Genomic DNA, 16,485 nt, shown 5'->3' on the forward strand with positions numbered 1-16,485 from the left:
GGGGACTTTTATTGTTCCAGTTCTAATGACTTCTAAGCATGATTTCTAAGAGGGAGTTTGGCCTAGTAGTTAAGCCACTAGCCTAGGAAAAAAGGAGATAGTGATTTCTAGTCCCCTCAGGCATGAAACGTGGCTGGGGGACTTTGGGCCAGTCTCTCACTCAGCCCAACCCTACAGGGTTGTTAGGAGGAAAATAGGAGGAGGATGAAGTATTAGGTATCTTTGCCACCTTGAGTTATTTATAAAAATAATAAAGGCAGGATAAAAAATTATAAATAAATTAACAAGCTACTTCTTTTGGGAGGGGGAAACCCGCCACCAAGAATTCAAATGACTTGCTTCTAATTATCCTTGCCAATGCTTTATTTTTCATTTAAAAAAAAACTATTCTAATAAAAATTCTATTCTATTCCGCGTACCAAAAGTGGCAGGAACGTCTGAAGAGGGTGGAGGAGAAAAACGCGGGGGGGATGTTTATGATTGACGCACCCTAAGCGGCGCGCCAGCCAATCACAGCCACGGCCGCACGATCCGGTCCGTCCTTTTAATTGCTCCGGCCCGGAAATACCGCAAAAGGCTCCGAAAGCGGAACGGAGGCAAGCATGGCGTCTCCCTCGCGGGGTAGCCACGTGTGGGTGGGATCCGAAACGGGCATTTTGAAAGGTAATGAGGACTAGCCGCGTGTTGGGGTGAATCAGGAATGGAGGGTTTTAGGGACGGAAGAAGGGAGGAACGGGCGGAGAAGCCGGGGTGGCTGGGGGGCACAGCTGCTTCTAAATATGTGCACGGTGCCTCTGGGCATGTGCAGAGTGCGAGGGGAAAGAGGCGAGCGGAGAATGGAGAGGGCCTAGGGGGGAAGGGATTGAAATCTCAGCTTCCTCCAGCTTCACTTGTTCAATCCATATTGACTGACTGGGAAGCTAAAAGCGACTTAACTGAACCTCTTGGCGAGATGGGGAATATAAATTTAATAATATAATATTGATTATATAGTATCATTATATGTTCTATCTATCTGTATATGACACATACACATGTACATACTTTCTAAACCTCTAGATGAGATGAGGCATGTAATTTAATAATAATATATTTATTATATAGTATCATTATATGTTCTATCTATCAGCTAGCTATCTAGCTATCTATATCTATTTATCTATTTATTTCTATCTACAGTATCAGACATGTACACAGGTACACACTTTCTAAACCTCTAGGCGAGATGGGGCATGTAATTCAATAGTGTATTATATAGTATTATTATATATCATATATACATACACACAACATTATTATTGTTGTTGTTCTTGTCATCATCATCATCATTATCATTATTTAAATAATAAAAAAATAAAGACGGAGCTGAAAGGGCCATTTGGTCCATCATCCAGCAACATTGTCTCTTGACGTGACTGCTGCTCTCTGATATTCTCTTTTATTGACGCCATTGTCTCTTGTTGGAAGGTTAAGGAGAGGGGAGGGGGAAATAGGCTGTTATAATGATTCTTTTTCTTACTCATTTTTAGGGGTCAACCTGCAGAAGAAACAGGCCACAAATTATAGAATGGGAGAAACAACTCTGAGTCGACGAGAAGCTGTCACTGCAATGTGTTGGGGAGATTCGTATGAATCGGAGGTGACATGCTCTTCCAATTCTGCTTGTGCTTTGCTGGCTTCACCTAGATGGGGGGGGGGGAGGGAGATCATCGCTCTTGCCAATTGTTCTATTTAATGGATTTGATTGTAATGTCTTTGTTTGACTCTTGTGAGCTGCCCAGAGTCACTGAGAGCCAGATGGGTTACAGGCTTACTATTTATTTACACTTAGTCCTCGACTTACCACATTCCATTTAGTGACCATTCAAAGCAGAAGTGGGTTTCAGCAGGATTCTGAACAGTTCCGGAGAACCGGTAGCGGAAATGTTCAGTAATTTGGAGAACCTGTAAATACCACCTCTGGCTGGCCCCGCCCTCATCTATTCTGCCACCAATAGCCTCCCATCGACCTGTGCGCTCCCACAGGGAGGGTCTCCTCGGGGTGCTGTCAGCTAAACAATGTCGGCTGGTGGCCCCCAGGGGAAGAGCCTTCTCTGTGGGGGCACCTACCCTATGGAACGAACTGCCTCTGGGGCTACGCCTTCTTTCCGACCTCCGGGCCTTTAAGCGCGAGCTCAAGACTTTTTTTGTTTCAACGAGCAGGGTTGGCCTAAGAGTAATTTTTAATTGAGTGGTTTTATTACTTGTTATTTTAATATTCGGCCTTATGGTTTCAGATTTTTAAATTTCAAATATTGTGTTTTAATTTTTGTATATTTCTTTTTAACTTGGCTGTAAACCACCCTGAGTCTTCGGAGAAGGGCGGTATAGAAATGTAAATAAATAAATAAATAAATAAATAAATAAGGGGATGCTGCAATGGTCAGCGTGAAACATGGTTGTCACTTTTTTTTTAGTACTGTTGTAACTCTGAATAGTCATTAAATGAACCGTTGTAAGTCAAGGAGTACCTGTACTTCGCTTCCTCTTGTACCTAAGATTATTTTAATTCAAAATGTCATGTTCAACCGATGGCCTTGCCTAAACGGTATAAGAAATGTTAACCCTGAGGATCCATAACTGGCCTAATGAATCCTGTGGCTTTCTTTTTCCACACAGATCCTTGTGGGGTGCCTTGATGGATCTGTTCGATTATTCAGTACCGAAAAGGGCAAGTTTATTGAATCGCGAGACTGCCAAGGAGGGGAAGGATCTTTTTGTGGCTTAGCTGTCCTCGATGGGTAAGAATGAATCCCTTTTGATTTTTCCCTGTCTTGGAAAAATGACAAGAGGTTGTTTTTTTTTCAATTCCTACTCGACGTAGGAAATAGATGAAAACAAACTTTGAATAGGCATCGCCCAATTATAAACTTTTGCATACTCGCCCTCCGCGATGCGATATCCGCAAAAATACGGCATCCTTCACTTAATCCTCCAGGGAAAGATTGAAGGCAAACGAAGTCCAGGCAGAAGAAGAACATCATGGCTTCAAAACCTAAGGGACCGGTTTGGACAAAACTCAGCAGCACTTTTTCATGCGGCTGTTGACAAAAATAGGATGGCCAACGTGATCGACAACGTCCGATGATGGATATGGAAGAAGAAGAAGGGGAAGGGGAAGGGGAAGGAGAAGAAGAAGAAGAGGAGGAGGAGGTGGAGGTGGAGGAGGGAGGAGAAGAAGAAGAAGGGGAAGGAGAAGAAGAAGAGGAGAAGGAGGAAGGAGGAGAAGAAGAAGGGGAAGGAGAAGAAGAAGAAGAGGAGGAAGAAGGAGGAGAGGAAGAAGGAAAAAGAGGAGGAGGAGGAGAAGAAAAAGAAGAGGAAGAATTATTGAAACAAAAATAAAACTTGCATCCTTAATCACACCATGCCAAATTGTGGCACCAGGACCTTGGGAAGAGACCACTTATTTCCTTTCTTGAAATCCAAAACCATATCAGGTCTCTCTGTATTTCTATACCTTGCGCCGAACAATATTTCTCTGCCTTTTTATTTTATTTTATTTTTTTTCCTCTTGCTGCTTGCAGTTCCCTCATCACCTGTGTGGAGTCTGGGCTGATGAAAATCTGGCGGGATTCCTCTTCAGAGAATGTAAGTGTTGCCTTGTACCCATTGTGAGGACCGTGCTATTCAAGGTGGAAATTTAAGATGGTTTTTCCCTTCGTTCGTACCGTTGAATAGCTTGTATGGTTGTTGTTTTTTCTTCATGGATGACATTTGTATGGGATGATTATAGAGGAGGCACATGCCTGTTGTGGTCCGTCAGTAGCCTACGGAGCTGGCAATGGAGTCGGACAATGATGAGGCTGAGGTGAGGCCAGGGCCATCGAGAAGTGAGGTGCGGACTCCAGAGCCTCCGGAGACTGATAGTAGTGAGGCAGAGGAACAGGAGGAGCCTGTTCCTAATGCATGCATGAAAAGAGCTGCCAGAAGGCAAGAGCAGCTCAAGCAGAGAGGACGACTCGGGAGTAAGGCCAGGAGATGATTGGCCCCTCCCATAAGGCTTAAAAGAGACCAGTAACGGCATTTGGGCTTTGGCGGAAAACAACGTTGGTAGCTTTGTCTTCTGCTTTGTCTACGTCTTGCCTTTATTTTTGTGACTTGTGAACGTTTGCCAAGAAAGGCCTTTGGCAGTTTGCCTAATTGGACCAAGGTTTGCGATAGGACTGAAGAATTTGTGTTGGGAGGCATTTGTTTTAATTTAGATTTATTTAGTTTAATTCAGTTGTCCCGACTCCACCCCACAAGGGATTATGGGATCGTGAAATGATGATGATAGACCAGTACTTCCCAAACTGGAGTAAACTATCTCAACTTTGAGTAAATATATTTTTTTCTTTCAGTAACAACATACAAATACATTCATGGTGCATATTTTTCTCTTCCTCCTCTTTTTTTTCTTTCATTCCTTTGTACTAGTTTTTTTTCTACTATTGCCAGTAGAATGGTTAATAAAATCATTCCCCCCCCCCCCCAAAAAAAGAAAGGAAGTGGCAGAATTCATCATCCTTCACCAAATTCTCCTTTTGGCAGGTGGAAATTCAGGTGGGGCCCGGCGTGTGCCGCATGAGGCAAAACTCCGAGCAGCGCCACCGTGTCGCCACAGGGGGGAAAGAAAATTGTCTGAAAATATGGGACCTGCACCAACCTCAGGAACCAGTTTTTCGAGCCAAAAATGTGAGTAGTTTATTGGCTTGTCTGGATTTGTGTTGGCGCGCACAACACGGGTTCATTGCCTCGGGTTTGCAATTTTGGATTCGAGAGGTTTCACGTGATTTCTTTGTATCTCTCACAGGTGCGCCATGATTGGCTTGACCTGAGGGTACCTATCTGGGACCGGGATATGGAATTCCTGCCTGGATCGGAGAAGATTGTGACTTGTACCGGACACCATCAGGTAGAAGCCAGGGGTGAAATGCTCCCGGTTTGGACCGGTTCGGCCCAACCCAGTAGCGATGGCAGCGGGTGGTTCGGAGAACCGGTAGCAAAAATCTCTGCCCTCCCCCGCCTATGCCCACCCAATCGCCCGCTTGCTGCTTCTTTTAAAAAATGCTTTTAAAAGGTTAAAAAAAAAGGCTCTGACGATCACAGCTGAGCCGGGCAATTGTCAGAGCCTTTTTTTTAAACTTTTTAAAAGCATTTTTTTACAACCTATTCGGCCGAAAAGGTTGTAAAAAAATGCTCTTAAAAGGTAAAAAAAGAGGCTCACAGCTGAGCTGTGCAATTGTCAGAGCCTTTTATTTTTTTAACCTTTTAAAAGCATTTTTTTACAAGCTATTCGGCCAAAGAGGTTGTAAAAAATGTTTTTAAAAGGTTAAAAAAACGGTTCTGACGATCACAGCCGAGCTGTGTGAAGGAAAGAGGGAATGGATGAGAGGAAGGAAGGAAGGAATGGATGAGAAGAGGAAGGAAGAAAAGGGAGGGAGGAACAGAGAAGGAAGGATGGAATGGATGGGAAGAGGAATGAATGAAGGAAGGGAGGGAGGGAGGAAAAGGGAAGGAAGAGAGGGAGGAAGGGAAAAAAGGATGAAGGAAGGAATGGATGAGAAGAGGAAGGAAGAAAAGGAACAGAAGGAAGGATGGAATGGATGGGAAGAGGAACGAAAGAAGGAAGGAAAAGGGAGGAAGGGAAGGGAAGAGGGAAGGAATGAGGAAGGAAGGAATGGATGAGAAGAGGAAGGAAGAAAAGGGAGGGAGGAACAGAGAAGGAAGGATGGAATGGATGGGAAGAGGAATGAAAGAAGGAAGGGAGGGAGGGAGGAAAAGGGAAGGAAGAGAGGAAGGAAGGGGAAAAAAGGATGAAGGAAGGAATGAGAGGAAGGAAGGAAGAAAAGAGAGGGAGGAACAGAGAAGGAAGGATGGAATGGATGGGAAGAGGAATGAAAGAAGGGAGGGAGGGAGGAAAAGGGGAGGAAGAGAGGGAGGGAGGGAAGTTGAAGGATGGAATGGATGAGAGGAAGGAAGGAAGGAATGGATGAGAAGAGGAAGGAAGAAAAGGGAGACATGAACAGAGAAGGAAGGACAGAATGGATGGGAAGATGAAGAAAGGAAGGGAAAAAAATGGGAGGGAGGAAAAAAGGAAGGGAAGTAATGAGGAAAATGGAGGGGAACACCCTCCCCCCACCCACTTCACTAAGTTAGGACAACCCTTCTCTACCTATTGTGCCCCAACGGTATTGCATTTATTTCAATTATTTCATCCTATCCTGCTTTTGTGCAAAATCTTGGCTTGACCCTCTTGAACTTCTGCATCCAGGTCCGGGTTTATGATCCCAGCTGCCCCCAACGCCGTCCCGTCTTGGAGGTGACCTTCGGCGAGTACCCACTTACAGCTCTCTCTCTCACCTCCGATGCCAAGTGAGTCTCTTTTTTTTTCTCTCTCTCCCTGAAACGGAGAATCTTTTGGAAAAGGCAGTTATACGAGTTAGGGGCAGTTGTTTCTTAAGAGGAGAGAACTTCGCTTTATAAAAACGATGAAAAAACATGAATGAAAAATGTGCCAGTGAAAGAAAAAAAAGGGCCGGAATAGCTCAGGCTGGTAATGCCTGTTATTAAGAACACAAAGCCTGCAATTACTGCAGGTTCAAGCCCGGCCCAAGGTTGACTCAGCCTTCCATCCTTTATAAGGTAGGTAAAATGAGGACCCAGATTGTTGGGGGGGCAATAAGTTGACTTTGTAAAAATATACAAATAGAATGAGACTATTGCCTTACACACTGTAAGCCGCCCTGAGTCTTCGGAGAAGGGCGGGGTATAAATGTAAACAAAAAAAAAATAAAAAAGATTTTCTTTAAAAAAAAAAAGTGCCAAAGATAAGATACCGTGGAATTTCAAAGGGGATCGTCCTCGTTTAACGACCCCAGAATCCCTTGCGGGATGAAGTTTGTGCAACTGAATTTAAGCTGAGTGTTTACTGGTCAGATGCCTTTCCTGTCGCCAGTGCGGAGTTTTTTGTTTCAGCAGATAATATTCTCATCATGCCCAGAGAGAGAGAAATAGCTGCCTCTACCTAGGATCGAACTCACAGCCTCCGGATTGTGAGGCGAGAGCTCCATTTCTAGGCTACCGCAACAATCTGGAATTTCAAATGGAATATACCGAACTTTTCCGAGTATAAGACACACTTTCCCCCCCTTAAAAGAGGGTAGAAATGTTGGTGTGTCTTATACAGCCATTTTTGGCCTCCCGAAGCCCCGACCCGTGTCTCCTGCTTTTTCGCAAAAACGGGCCCATTTTTCGCAAAAACGGGGCGCACACAGGCTTTGAGAGGCCTGCAGAATGCTCCTTGGGGCCAGGCAGGGCAAAAATCTTTTTCGTCTTGCTTATCTCTTCGAAATCTTGGTGCGTCTTATACACCGCTGCGTCTTATAGTCTGAAAAATACAGTATTTGATTATCGCTCTGTGATAATCAACACAGATTTACTGTGTTAAACAGTAAATAATCAAATCAAGAATAGGAATTATTGCTCGAGTAGAAATAGGATTGTACGGAAAACAACACCCAAGTCACAGATGTGGTACAAGAGCTTATATTATTACAATCCAAGCATGGTTTCCAGTCGGAATTAAATTTTGTATCCGATGTAGGAAGTTGTTCTTGACATTGAAGGATACCTCTATTATTTAATTAGCTTTTCTTCCACACAAAAAAAAAAGAATCAAATACTGTATCTTTTGGAATAATAAACGTACAATATACAAGGTGCTTGCATTGAGATAACCTATCTTTTCTTTTATGTACACTGAGAGTATATGCACCAAGACAAATTCCTTGTGTGTCCAATCACACTTGGCCAATAAAAATTCTATTCTATTCTATTCCTTGGTGATTTTCTATTGCAAAACAAAATTTTAAAACAAACCTATAAACATTCTAATCTTTTTTCCCCCCAGTGCTGCTGTTGTTGGCAGTTCCCACGGAGATGTTGCGGTTATAGATCTACGGCAAGGTATAAATGGAGAAGGAAAAATAGGATTTACTTCAAAAGAGACTTTGGAGGGTGAAAGCAGGCTGTGTTTTCCAGGCCCGATTCCCACTGAGTTTTCTTTAAACAAGATTTATGAAGAACAAACGGATGTGACTTGACAACAGTTCTGTTCTGGAATGAGAATGGAACGGTTTTAGGTTTAGATGTGGGTTATATACTATTCTTCTTTTGGTTTAGTAACTGGGTTGGTTGTTTTGTATATTACATTTTCGATCCTAATCCTTTGGTGCGTAGCTCAGAATCCTTGCCGCGAGGCGGCAGGCACCACCTTAAAACTAAAGCGGAGCAAACCAAATCTTGGCACTTCGACATTTGTACCTTACCTGCTGGAAGGTGAAAAGCTTTATCAGTAATTGAAATGAGCCATGCAATTGCAAATCATGAAGGCTTTGATTCTTTTGGGGCTGTTTGCTTGCAGATTTTTCATTACCCCAACTAAGTAACCTCATCAGGGAGAGGGAGTATGGAATTTGCTCCCTGTTTATATACAGCAGCTTGCCCTGCGAATATTGGTGGGGTTGGATTTTTCCCCTTGATAATCCCTTGATTGGGGATTATTTGCTTTCTGCTCCATTGTTTGTCTGGTCTTTATATATATATAGGGACACGGTGGCTCAGGGGCTAGGACGTTGAGCTTGTCGATCGAAAGGTCGGCAGCTCAGCGGTTCAAATCCCTAGTGCTGCCGTGTAACGGGGTGAGCTCCTGTTACTTGTCCCAGCTTCTGCCAATCTAGCAGTTTCAAAAGCACGTAAAAATGCAAGTAGAAAAAATAGGGACCACCTTTGGTGGGAAGGTAACAGCGTTCCGTGCGCCTTTGGTGTTGAGTCATGCCGGCCACATGACCACGGAGATGTCTTCGGACAGCGCTGGCTCTTCGGCTTTGAAACGGAGATGAGCACCGCCCCCTAGAGTCGGGAACGACTAAGCACATGTGAGGGAAACCTTTACCTTTACATACATACATACATACATACATACATACATACATACATATTCTCCAAATAATGTATTTTCTTTGCAAGGTAGGCCAGAATAATATAATTACCGGTAGTCCTCGACTTATGACCACAATTGAACCCCAAATTTATGTTGCTAAGTGAGATAGCTGTTAAGTGGTTTTTGCCCTGTTTTCTTGCCACAACTGTTATTTTTTTTTAATAAATAATTTTTATTGTAGTTTTTCTTTTCCGTAACTCTTAATACATTATCAAACAAGACAGTGTCATTTTTATATACTTTGGATTAACAGTTCAAGTAAAATGCACATTATATACATATATACATACATCCTCAACTTCCTTATGAATATTACCTATTTTTGTTACTGTCATCTATCCACCTATACCACTTTTGCCAAACCGCACAATATTCCGAATCATCTTTTTCTTTTAATTCTAAGGTTAGTTTGTCTGGTCTTAATCCCTGCTTATCTGGGTGTTGAGGAGGTGTTCTGGCCTCGTTATTTCCTTCCTAGCTTGTTCACTGTCTTTCAAAAGGGGTCTAAATGTTGTTTACCTCTCTGTGCCTGTTGATAGTTAATTGATCTTGAGTGCCAAGCTTCCAGAAATTCGTAAAATTTTGATTTGGGAATTTCCCAGTTGAAATACAGTTGATTGAGCATGTATTTTGGGGGAAGATGTCACCCTTGCGACTCAACCTTGGACTCTTCTCTGCCACAGGGCGTTTGGTGAAGTGCCTTAAGGGTTTTGCTGGCAGCGTCCGCGCCATCCAGTGTCACCCTACGCTTCCTGTGGTCGCCTCGTGTGGATTGGACCGTTTTCTTCGGCTGCACAACCTCCAGAGCCAGCGTTTAGAACACAAGGTAGAGGGCAGTCCTGGGGATTGGGGGTTTGGGTACAGAATCTGGAGCTGATAATCAGAATAGAGCTGGAAGGCGCCTTGGAGGTCATCTAGTCCACCCCCCTGCTCAAGCAGGAGACCCTATATTATTTCAGACAAGTGGCTGTCCAGCACCCACTACTTCTGGAGGCAAGCAGTTCCACTGGTTAATTGTCCTCACTGTTAGGAAGTTTCTCTTTAATTCCATGTTGCTTCTCTCCTTGATTAGTTTCTATCCATTGTTTCTTATCCTGCGGTGCTTTGGAAAATGATCCCCTCTTTTTGGGGCAGCCCCTCAAATACTGGAATGCTGCTATCAACTTCCCCCTTTGTCCTTCCTTTTCTCTAGACTGGCCAAACCCAATTCCTGCAACCGTTCTTCATATGTTTTAGTCTCCGGTTCCCTAATCATTTTAGTTGCTCTTCTCCGCACTTTTTCCAAAGTCTTATTTTTTTCTAACGTGGTGACCAAAACTGGATGCAAGTTGTGGCCTTATGAAAGCTTTATAAAGCGGTACGAATACTTCACATGATTTTGATTCTTTGCCTCTGTTTATCCGTGGCTAAGACGCTGAGCTTGTCGATCAAAAAGGTCGGCAGTTCAGCGGTTCGAATCCCTAGTACCGCGTAACGGGGTGAGCTCCCGTTCCTTGTCCCAGCTTCTGCCAACCTAGCAGTTCGAAAGCATGTAAAAAAATGCAAGTAGAAAAATAGGGACCACCTTTGGTGGGAAGGGAAGAGCTTTCCGTGCGCCTTTGGCGTTGAATCATGCCGGCCACATGACCACGGAGGTGTCATCAGACAGCGCTGGCTCTTCGGCTTTGAAACGGAGATGAGCACCATCTCCTAGAGCCAGGAACAGCTAGCACATACGTGCGAGGGGAACCTTTACCTTTACCTATATAACCAAGAATTGTATTAGGTTTTTTGGCTGCTGCCGCACACTACTGGCTCGTCTTTAAATGATCGTACACTAGGACTCTCCCAAGATCCCTCTCAATTTAAATGATGGGGTGGGGGGAGCCTGTGTGAGCTGCAGGTTGCCTAACTTTAATAAGGTTGGATCCGAATCTCCAGGAAAGCCTGACACAGGCTGTCCAAGAGAGAGGAAATCCTGGGATTTAATTTTTTCCCCTTTTTAAAACATTTCTTACCGATTCTTGATTCCAGGTTTATCTAAAATCCCGACTGAACTGCCTCTTGCTGACCAGCCGGGAAAAATGGGAGGTGAGTTACCATGACCAAAGTGTGTGTTTGTTTTTGTGTATGTTTGTGTATATGACTATCATAACTTTGAAAATGAGCCGTAAGTAGCTTTGGGGGAGTCCGCCATAAGTTTGAGTGGTTGTTTAAACCAGTGGTCACGAATTGGTGGTCCGTGAGAAAATTTGGGTGGTCCGCAGAAAAATTATTTGCATTTTTTATATTGCACTAAATCAGGAGTCCTCAAACTACGGCCCCTGGGCCAGATACATGCAATGGATGTTTGTGTTGCTGCAGAGAGTCTCCCCCTTTGGGGTCTTTTTGTGTGGATCGGAGGGGGACAGAAATTCCGACTTGGGGTCTGCTTCAGCTTCCTGGTGCAAGGCTTTGGGCGAAGGCTGGCGGGAAGTTCTGTTGGTGGCAAAGAACCGGAGGGCCTTGTTCCAGTGGGACTGCATTATGACCTGGAACTGGTTGACCAACTCAGCTTCCAGGCGCCTGTACCTAGCCTTGCGCTCCCGTAGGTCTTCCCTCTGCTTGGAAAACCTATGCTCATAGTCCTCAGTGAGGTACTTCTCGGCCAGATCCAATTTGAACTGAGCCAGCTGTTTTGCCAACTCTTTCTTGTGGTGGCTGCTTACCTCCAACAACTGCTTCCTGTTGGGTCCCTAAGGAGCCCAGGCGGGCAGGGGAGGAGTGGCTGGCAGGAGAGGGGTGAGTAGAGGCCGGCGAGTCGCCCCTTGACATGAGTGACATCGAGTTGGCCATGCCCAGCCAGTCACATGACCGCCTAGCCACGCCCATCCAGCCAGTCATTAGGCAGGTCATATCAGCGGTCCGCGGGATTTAAAGTTATGAATTTAGTGGTCCCTGAGGTCCGAAAAATTAGGGACCTCTGGTTTAAACGACCGGTTTTGAGACGAGCTGCATTATTGCTCCCAATCAACCAATGAAGCTGACAGGAGATTTGGACACTATCCGTCCTCCCCCCCCCATTCCAACACACACACACACACACACACACACACACACACACACACACACACACACACACGATCCGTTTCTCTCTTTTATTTTCTGTTTGCAGAGTGAGGCTCTCGACCCGTCCCTTAACCTGCAGGAGGAGGTGAAAGAGGAAGACGATGAATTATGGAACTCCATGGAAGTCGTGGCTTCCAAGCGGAAAGTCGATGCAGATCTTGGCTCCCGGATGGAGAATCCGAAGCCCCTCAAGGACCCGAATGCGCAAAAGCAGCAGCAGAAGAAGAAGATGATGAAAAAGATTAAATTGTGTTCGCGGTGAGAGGTACAGCAGCCTCCTCCTGCCTTTTTTTAACACAAAACTGGCAAAATCTCATCCGATGGGTTTCCTTAAACATCCGGACACACGTTTGAGAAGTTGTCTTTGGCACGTCGATGGGGGGGGTGGGGTTTAATGAAGACAGGCGGCCCAATTCCAGGGGGGGGGGAACAGGGGAGAGAGATTCTTTTAAGCCCTTGGCTGTGAGTTCGGAGGCTGTCAAAGCAGGAATGAAGACACATGGTCTGTTCAAGATTCAACTTACCACCACAATGGAGCCCAGCATTTTATGTTGCTAAGTGAGGCATTTGTCCAGTGAACTTTTCCCCATTTTATAATTATTCATTGCCACGGTTGTTAAAACAAATCACTGCAAATGTTAATTACACGGTCGTTAAGTGAATACGGCGGCTTCCCCCCCCCCTCCCATTGACTTTGCTGGTCAGAAGGTCACAAAAGGGGATCACTCGACTCCCCCCCCCCGGACACTGCGACTGTCATAAATATGAATCAATTGTCAAGCATCTGAATTTTGATTATGTGACCATGGGGGGGAGGATGCTACAACGATCGTTAAGTGTGAAAAACAGTCCTAAGTCACTTATCTCACAGCCGTTGTAAGTTTGAATGGTCACTAAGCAGACTGCTGTAAGTCGAGGAGTACCTGCATTTCAGGAGAGCATCTGCCGAATGGAGCAATCCAACAAGCCGGCTTTCTGATGCAATTTAATTGTGGGGTTTCCAATCTGGGTCGGGTTTGGGGTTTGTTTAAAAGGTGCACAGGGGTCGGGTTCCATTCTGCACACCTGTCTTATTTTATGCTGGTCCTCAACGGCCACAATTTGGGAGCACAATGTGGTGGTTAAGTTCGTCGCATCCGATTGTAGGACCTTTTCGGGGCGCCGTTGTTTAAGCAAACCACAAGCGGTTAATCGAATCTCACGCGGTCCTTGATTTTGGGCGTTGGGAGGTAGGGCTGGGATAGTCACCAGATGCGATCCTGTGATCCCAGGAGGCTGCAACTCTAGACTAGACTAGACTAGAAATAGGATAGGATAGGATAGAATAGGATAGAATAGAATAAGAAATAGAATAGAATAGAATAGAATAGAATAGAATAGAAATAAAAAAAGGAATAGAATAGAATAGAATAGAATAGAATAGAATAGAATAGAATAGAATAGAATAGAATAGAATAGAATAGAATAGAATTCTTTATTGGCCAAGTGTGATTGGACACACAAGGAATTTGTCTTTGGTGCATATGCTCTCAGTGTACTTTTTATTCTCAGGAGAATAAAATACATTTATCAAGAATAAAAAGATACAACACTTAGTGATAGTAGGAAACAAGTAAAAACTATAAATTGAAAGATACCAGCAACATGGTTATTGTCATAAGTGGGAAGAGATAGATACTAGTAAGGAAGAGAAGGATAACAGTAATACAGTCTTAGTAAATTATTTGACAGAAGTCTTAGAGGGCAAAAGCTGAGCTGGAGAAATGGAGCCTTCAGGTTTAGAATCAGTCTAGCTGAAGGCTTAGTGGATACTATGCTGTAGTCTCCCGACTCTTTCCTCATATTTGATTTGATTATTTTATTCTATAGGCATATAAATTTAACAAATTGATATGCAACCTATTTCTATTACAAGCCACCTCCCAGAAAAGCAACAATCAATCAATCAGTCTGTCTGTCTGTCTGTCTGTCTGTCTGTCTGTCTATATCTTAAAAAAGGATAAATAAGTACATTAAAATTAAAATGACTTTTTAGCTTTTAAACGCTAGCTTTCCAAACACACCCACCACCATCCCCTATTCCCACCACCACCTGCTCCTCACCTGGCGGGCAGGGAATGGGGAACGGACTAAGTAACGGTAACACAGTTGGAAGGGACCTTGGAGGTCATCTAGTCCAACCCCCTGTGATGGGAGGGGAGGGAATGGGGTTTCTTTTGAATTAAGCCTGGTTTTTAACTCCCTCCCCCCACCGCCTCCTGTTGCAAATGAAACTTGGGGGGGAAGGCATCGCGCGTGGGGGCGGGGGAGGGGAAGCGATGGAGGGGTGGGAAAGGATCCCCCGCGATCTAGTTACTCTGGACGGGTGGGTCAAGGTGGAGCGGGCGGCGGCGGCGGTGTGATCTCACAAAAGCCGCCCAGGCATCGGAGGCGCCGCCGCCGCCGCCGAGTCCCTTTACTGGGGGGGGCTTGGCCCCCCATCCAGGCGGGCGATGGGCTGCGTGGAATCCAACGAAAGGCATCCCGACGTGGAGGAAGACACGGGTCAGGCTTACCGGGCGCCGAGTTCCACGCCGAAGGAACAAAGTGAGCTTCCACCCCCCCCACCCCGCCCATCATCGCAAGGGAATCCCCGGCGGGGATTCCGCTCCACGTGGGTGGGAGGAGCTTCCCGATGGAATGTTCGGGGAAGCACTGGGCGGGGCTTGCGGGGAGAGGGCGGGGCTTATTCTGCAGCTGGGGCGGAAGGTGGTCTTGCCCCCCCCAGCCCCCCTCCCCCCAAGAGCCTCACTGCCCATAGAGGGAAGGTATTTATTTCTAAGCCTTCCTTCTTCAAACTTAGCTGCCATCGTGGGAATGTATGTTTTCCCGACCCGCATCTGAAAGGAAAATGGAGCCGGCCCTTTTATGACAATGTTAATTTGAGTGGGGAGGGACCTTGTAGGTCATCTAGTCCAACCCCTTGCTCAACGAGGAGGCTTCCAGGGATGAAGCTCCCACAACTTCCAAAGGCAACTTCTGTTCCATTGATTGATTCTTCTCACTGTCAGAAAATGTCTCCTTATTTGCAGATTTGAATCCTTGGTCAGTTTCCATCCATTATTCCTTGTCTGGCCTTCAAAGGTGCTTTAGAAATTAGCTTGACCCCCTTCCTCCTCTCTGGGGCAGCCCCTCAAATATTGGAACCACTCCCCCTGGTCCTTCTCTTCACTAGACTAGCAATGCCCAGTTCCTGCAACCGTTCTTCATATGTTTTAGCCTCCAGTCCCCTAAGCATCTTTGTTTCTCTTCTCTGCACTCTTTCTAGAGTCTCAACATCTCTTTTATAGCGTGGTGACCAAAACTGGATGCAGTTTTTCTAGGTCTGGTCTTACTAAGGCTTTATAGCGGAGGTCTTCAAACTTGGCAGCTCTAAGACTTGTGGACTTCAACTCCCGGAATTCTCCAGCCAGCTACGCTTGAAGTCCACAAGTCTTAGAGCTTGTCTTAGAAAGTAACTTTGGAGGCCTTCTGGTCCGACCCCCTGCTCAAGTTTACCTAACTAAAAACTTAACTTCAACCCAGGGTGTTTTTTTTTTTTTTTTTTGCAGTCTTGATTTCTGGTTGAGCTGCCCGCAAAGCGAACTCCGTTCCCATCAGTTGATCTCATCTTTAAAAATCGGGATTTAATCTTCCTTGTTCTTCTCTCGCCTTGCCAGGGAAAAAGAAGAATAAAATCTCATTACGGAAAAAAAGCCAGAAAAAAGAGGTGGATGCGCAGAAGTCAGGCTTGTCATCCAAGTCAGAAAGTGCCAAAGTCACTGTGATTTGGAGACGTTGGTCCGTTTTCGGCAACACCCACGAATCCTTTAACAAGCGCCTGGAGGGAGAAGCAGCCGGACCCAGTGGAAGACTTGCTCAAGCCTCCCAAATTAGCAGCGTCAGTGCCGAGAGTATGTTGTGACCGCTGGACAGAACAGTTAACTAGCGTTGCAGCAGCTCGGTTCCAACATGTCGGAAGTTATACAGCTATGGGGAATAAACATGCATTATCACGTATGTTTCCTATGCAATTGTAGGTTGTGTGCGTGGTGCCAAGGAAATGGTCAGAAATGGTCAGTTTTAACAAGTGAGGGCTTCACCTCCCAGCATTCCCCAGCCAGCATGCTTTAAGGTGGGTGGACTTCAACTCCCAGAATTCTCCAGATAGCATGTTTTAGGATGGGTGGACTTCAACTCCCAGAATTCCTCAGTCAGCATGGTCATGGAATGAGAATTGTGGGAGTTCACATCCATAATCCTAGAAGTGCCCCCCTCCCCCCCGCCTGTGGAGAAGCATATGTCTTGCATGCATTGGATTACAACGCCCATCACCCCCAGCCAATTTTGTGTAGGTG

The 16,485-nt window shown here is 45.2% G+C and overlaps 1 protein-coding gene across 2 annotated transcripts; it reads left to right on the forward strand.

The window, feature by feature from the left end:
- Window positions 1–591: 591 nt before the first annotated feature.
- Window positions 592–16,203, forward strand: WDR74 (WD repeat domain 74). Of its 2 annotated transcripts, XM_058160775.1 has the most exons (12): window positions 592–663; window positions 1,530–1,639; window positions 2,659–2,780; window positions 3,564–3,627; window positions 4,570–4,713; window positions 4,832–4,933; window positions 6,293–6,393; window positions 7,931–7,986; window positions 9,706–9,848; window positions 11,036–11,092; window positions 12,156–12,374; window positions 15,808–16,203. In XM_058160775.1, the coding sequence occupies exons 1-11, from the start codon at window positions 603–605 to the stop codon at window positions 12,369–12,371; spliced, it is 1,176 nt and encodes a 391-aa protein (XP_058016758.1). In that variant the 5' UTR covers window positions 592–602; the 3' UTR covers window positions 12,372–12,374; window positions 15,808–16,203. The 2 variants fall into 2 exon arrangements, with proteins under 2 accessions (XP_058016758.1, XP_058016757.1); XM_058160774.1 differs by lacking the exon at window positions 15,808–16,203 and having other exon boundaries at window positions 12,156–12,892.
- The last annotated feature ends 282 nt before the right edge of the window (window positions 16,204–16,485 follow it).

This window comes from Ahaetulla prasina, chromosome 17 (assembly GCF_028640845.1).
Source record: "Ahaetulla prasina isolate Xishuangbanna chromosome 17, ASM2864084v1, whole genome shotgun sequence".
NCBI classification, from domain to species: Eukaryota; Metazoa; Chordata; class Lepidosauria; order Squamata; family Colubridae; genus Ahaetulla; species Ahaetulla prasina.

Coding starts and splice junctions, on each gene's coding strand:
- WDR74 (XM_058160775.1), top strand. CDS start 603: ATGGCGTCTCCCTCGCGGGGTAGCCACGTGTGGGTGGGATCCGAAACG. Junction 4,714..4,831: donor CAGTTTTTCGAGCCAAAAAT/GTGAGTAGTTTA, acceptor TATCTCTCACAG/GTGCGCCATGATTGGCTTGA. Junction 6,394..7,930: donor TCTCTCACCTCCGATGCCAA/GTGAGTCTCTTT, acceptor TTTTCCCCCCAG/TGCTGCTGTTGTTGGCAGTT.